A 5,000-nucleotide genomic window follows, 5' to 3' on the forward strand; every position below is an offset into this window, starting at 1 on the left:
GATTGAGATTATTGGGTTAATCTGAGATTAAAGGCTCTCCACTGACCCTCTGATTGAGATTATTGGGTTAATCTGCGATTAAAGCCTCTCCACTGACCCTCTGATTGAGATTATTGTGTTAATCTGCGATTAAAGCCTCTCCACTGACCCTCTGATTGAGATTATTGTGTTAATCTGCGATTAAAGCCTCTCCACTGACCCTCTGACTGAGATTATTGTGTTAATCTGAGTTTAAAGCCTCTCCACTGACCCTCTGACTGAGATTGTGTTAATCTGAGATTAAAGCCTCTCCTTAAAGGCCTCTCCACTGACCCTCTGACTGAGATTATTGTGTTAATCTGTGATTAAAACCTCTCCACTGACCCTCTGATTGAGATTATTGGGTTAATCTGCGATTAAAGCCTCTCCACTGACCCTCTGATTGAGATTATTGGGTTAATCTGCGATTAAAGCCTCTCCACTGACCCTCTGATTGAGATTATTGTGTTAATCTGCGATTAAAGCCTCTCCACTGACCCTCTGATTGAGATTATTGTGTTAATCTGCGATTAAAGCCTCTCCACTGACCCTCTGATTGAGATTATTGTGTTAATCTGAGTTTAAAGCCTCCACTGACCCTCTGACTGAGATTGTGTTAATCTGAGATTAAAGCCTCTCCTTAAAGGCCTCTCCACTGACCCTCTGACTGAGATTATTGTGTTAATCTGCGATTAAAACCTCTCCACTGACCCTCTGATTGAGATTATTGGGTTAATCTGCGATTAAAGCCTCTCCACTGACCCTCTGATTGAGATTATTGGGTTAATCTGCGATTAAAGCCTCTCCACTGACCCTCTGATTGAGATTATTGTGTTAATCTGCGATTAAAGCCTCTCCACTGACCCTCTGATTGAGATTATTGTGTTAATCTGCGATTAAAGCCTCTCCACTGACCCTCTGATTGAGATTATTGTGTTAATCTGAGTTTAAAGCCTCTCCACTGACCCTCTGACTGAGATTGTGTTAATCTGAGATTAAAGCCTCTCCTTAAAGGCCTCTCCACTGACCCTCTGACTGAGATTATTGTGTTAATCTGCGATTAAAACCTCTCCACTGACCCTCTGATTGAGATTATTGGGTTAATCTGAGATTAAAGGCTCTCCACTGACCCTCTGATTGAGATTATTGTGTTAATCTGCGATTAAAGCCTCTCCACTGACCCTCTGATTGAGATTATTGTGTTAATCTGCGATTAAAGCCTCTCCACTGACCCTCTGATTGAGATTATTGTGTTAATCTGAGTTTAAAGCCTCTCCACTGACCCTCTGACTGAGATTGTGTTAATCTGAGATTAAAGCCTCTCCACTGACCCTCTGACTGAGATTATTGGGTTAATCTGAGATTAAAGGCTCTCCACTGACCCTCTGATTGAGATTATTGTGTTAATCTGAGATTAAAGGCTCTCCACTGACCCTCTGATTGAGATTATTGTGTTAATCTGAGATTAAAGCCTCTCCACTGACCCTCTGACTGAGAGAACGTCACAGTGTTGAGCCAGTGCCAGGATGTCTGGGACCACGTTCTCCTCTTGCAGCAGGTTCAGACCCCAGTTAGACGAGCCGATGTTTCCCTGGAAGGAAAACACCACAGAACCAGTGTTAGTATAGAGGGTGGGGGGGAGAGAGAGGGAGGGAGACAGAGAGAGAGAGACAGGAAGTGAGAGACAGGAAGTGAGAGTCAGCTGACTGACCAGTGCCCAGAGAGCTGCCTTCAGCTGCTTGATTCCCTCCCAGGTGTCCAGCATCGGGGAGCGGACTGTGTAGCTGAGGTCAGGTACCACACTCTGGAGACACCGGAGCAGAGAGACGCATGTTAGAACCCTCTGGGTCACTGCTGGGATGTCCCATTAATGTATGAACTGTCATAGGACTATACAGACACACAAACTGTTATAGGACTATACAGACACACAAATAAACTGTCATAGGACTATACAGACACACAAATAAACTGTCATAGGACTATACAGACACACAAATAAACGGTCATAGGACTATACAAAAGCACAAATAAACTGTTATAGGACTATACAAAAGCACAAATAAACTGTTATAGGACTATACAGACACACAAATAAACTGTTATAGGACTATAAAGACACAAACTGTCATTGGACTATAAAGACACAAATAAACTGTCATAGGACTATACAGACACACAAATAAACTGTCATAGGACTATAAAGACACACAAACTGTTATAGCACTATACACACAAATAAACTGTTATAGGACTATAAAGACACACAAACTGTTATAGGACTATAAAGACACACAAATAAACTGTCATAGGACTATTAAGACACACAAATAAACTGTCATAGGACTTTAAAGACACACAAATAAACTGTTATAGGACTATAAAAACACAAAAATAAACTGTTATAGGACTATAAAGACACACAAATAAACTGTCATAGGACTATAAAGACACACAAACTGTCATAGGACTTTAAAGACACACAAACTGTTATAGGACTATACAGACACAAATAAACTGTTATAGGACTATAAAGACACACAAATAAACTGTCATAGGACTTTAAAGACACACAAATAAACTGTCATAGGACTATAAAGACACACAAATAAACTGTCATAGGACTATAAAGACACACAAATAAACTGTCATAGGACTTTAAAGACACACAAACTGTTATAGGACTATACAGACACACAAATAAACTGTTATAGGACTATAAAGACACACAAACTGTCATAGGACTATAAAGACACAAACTGTTATTGGACTATAAAGACACAAATAAACTGTTATATAACTATAAAGACACACAAATAAACTGTCATAGGACTATAAAGACACACAAATAAACTGTCATAGGACTATAAAGACACACAAATAAACTGTTATAGGACTATAAAGACACACAAACTGTCCTTGGACTATAAAGACACAAATAAACTGTTATATGACTATAAAGACACACAAATAAACTGTCATAGGACTATAAAGACACACAAATAAACTGGCATAGGAATATAAAGACACACAAATAAACTGTCATAGGACTATAAAGACACACAAGGGCTCCAACGAGGCTAGTCTGAAGCGATGCGGAGACCAACATCACATAGTAAGTCAGACAGTGAGTTACCTGAGTCTCCAGCAGGTGGCAGCCCGTCTTATCGTGGACCAGCTGACCGTACAGGTGCACGGGCAGATACACATTTGGTCTCTGTAACCTGGACACACATTTAAGCAAAGGTGTAATTTACAGGGGTCCCCAACCTTTCTTCATCTGAGGGCTACTTTAACCCTTGTTTTCCTAAATTTCAGTTTTAGAAATATGGATTTCTTTTTAACTACCTGATTCCTCACAACGCCATTCACAAGTACAACAAGACATCGGATCTCTACTTTCATTGAATTTTGGGTGTTGCATTTGAAACACAAAAATTGCATTTGAGAACAGTAGACCCTCTCTGAACTTTCATATAAATGAGGTTTATTGATCATGAAGTCCTAAAAGTAAGTGTAAAACTAATGAGTTGTGTGTGAGTGGTGTTTATACACGGTAGTCTAGTGAAACGGGAAAAAAAATAAAAACAAAAACGCCAAAAGTGTCGGGGGGAAAAAAGGGACAAAAACGTCAAAAAAAAGTTTCGACCGAGAGGACCTGCGTGCTCGGTCCAATGGAAGACCACACAAAGGGTTAAATAATAAATAAAAAAGTGTCCGAGAGCTACCGGCATCACATCGCTTACTTTTATCTACACAAAACACAGACGCCGAATGAAGCCGTTTGTGTATAATACCCAAAGCTTGTGAAAAAACCCAACTTCATGTCAAAGTTTATAAGAATGCCTTTATTTAAATTCACAATTTCCCCTCCGTTAGTACAGTTGCACACACATTGAACACAGGCCTGAATACACCTTTACTTGGTAAACACACTAATGTTAGTTGGGGGTTCGATGCCTTGCCCAAGAGCACCTTGGCAGTGCCCAGGAGTATAGATTTATCGGTATCTGCTCCGATACTGCCTAAACCACTGGTATTGGTATCAGGAAGTACTGGAGTTTACGCACCGATCCGATACCACATAATAAAGCCCTAAAGAACCCAGAATCGGTATCGGGAAGTAAAAAATGGTTAGGGGCCATCTCTACCCAGGAGGTGAACTGGCACCTCTCCAGCTACCAGTCCACACTCTGTACTTCGGTCTGTACGGGGGGGACTTGAACCAGCGACTCTCCTGGTTCCTAACTCAACTCCCCTACGGACTGAGCCACCTCCATGACTGGTTTACACTTCTTTTAGCCCACATAGTTAACGCATCACTGACAATATTCCCACCAGGGGTCCAAGAAAACATGACCACTTTACACGTCTACGGCCCACAGTTAGCTCGCTCACTTTAAATATGGGGTGTCACCCTATTGGCTACTGGACAGCTTCTCGCCAGCTACTGGTTGGAGACCCCTGAGTAAGACACACATTTAAGAACAGGTGTAATTTACAGGGGGGGTGGGTGACCAAAAAACTATTATAACTTCCTTAAAAGGTCCCATGGCATGAAAATGTCCCTTTACGAGGTTCTTTAACATTAATATGAGTCGTCCCCCCCCAGCCTGCCTATGGTCCCCAGTGGCTAGAAATGGTGATAGGTGTAAACCGAGCCCTGGGTATCCTGCTCTGCCTTTGAGAAAATGAAAGCTCAGATGGACCAATCAGGAATCTTCTCCTTATGAGGTCATAAGGAGCAAGGTTACCTCCCCTTTCTCTGCTTTGCCCACCCAGAGAATTTGGGATGAGAGAGAGAGAGAGACATCATGCCTTTCAAACGAGCAAAGTGGCAGTTGGTCAAGTCCACACCCCCACCCTCCACCTTGCAGAAAAGCCAGAAATTGTTGCAGAAGAATTCCCCTGAATGCAGGAAAAGAAGGTGTTTGATGCTCAAAATTTAAATTGTGCTTAAAAGTTTAAGATCTTCTTTGATA

General features: G+C 41.4%; 1 protein-coding gene across 1 annotated transcript in view; it reads right to left on the reverse strand.

Annotated features, from left to right (window-relative positions):
• LOC114555160 (rapamycin-insensitive companion of mTOR) overlaps nt 1-5,000 on the reverse strand; it is a 51,776-nt gene that overhangs the window by 5,061 nt on the left and 41,715 nt on the right. Inside the window, exons 27-29 of the mRNA XM_028577349.1 lie at nt 3,155-3,242; nt 1,730-1,822; nt 1,503-1,609 (exon numbers count right to left, since the gene is read on the reverse strand). Coding sequence (XP_028433150.1) covers nt 1,503-1,609; nt 1,730-1,822; nt 3,155-3,242 — 288 coding nt within the window. The remainder of the gene's footprint in view (nt 1-1,502; nt 1,610-1,729; nt 1,823-3,154; nt 3,243-5,000) is intronic.

The sequence above is a fragment of the Perca flavescens genome, chromosome 5 (genome assembly GCF_004354835.1).
Source record: "Perca flavescens isolate YP-PL-M2 chromosome 5, PFLA_1.0, whole genome shotgun sequence".
Classification (NCBI taxonomy): domain Eukaryota; kingdom Metazoa; phylum Chordata; class Actinopteri; order Perciformes; family Percidae; genus Perca; species Perca flavescens.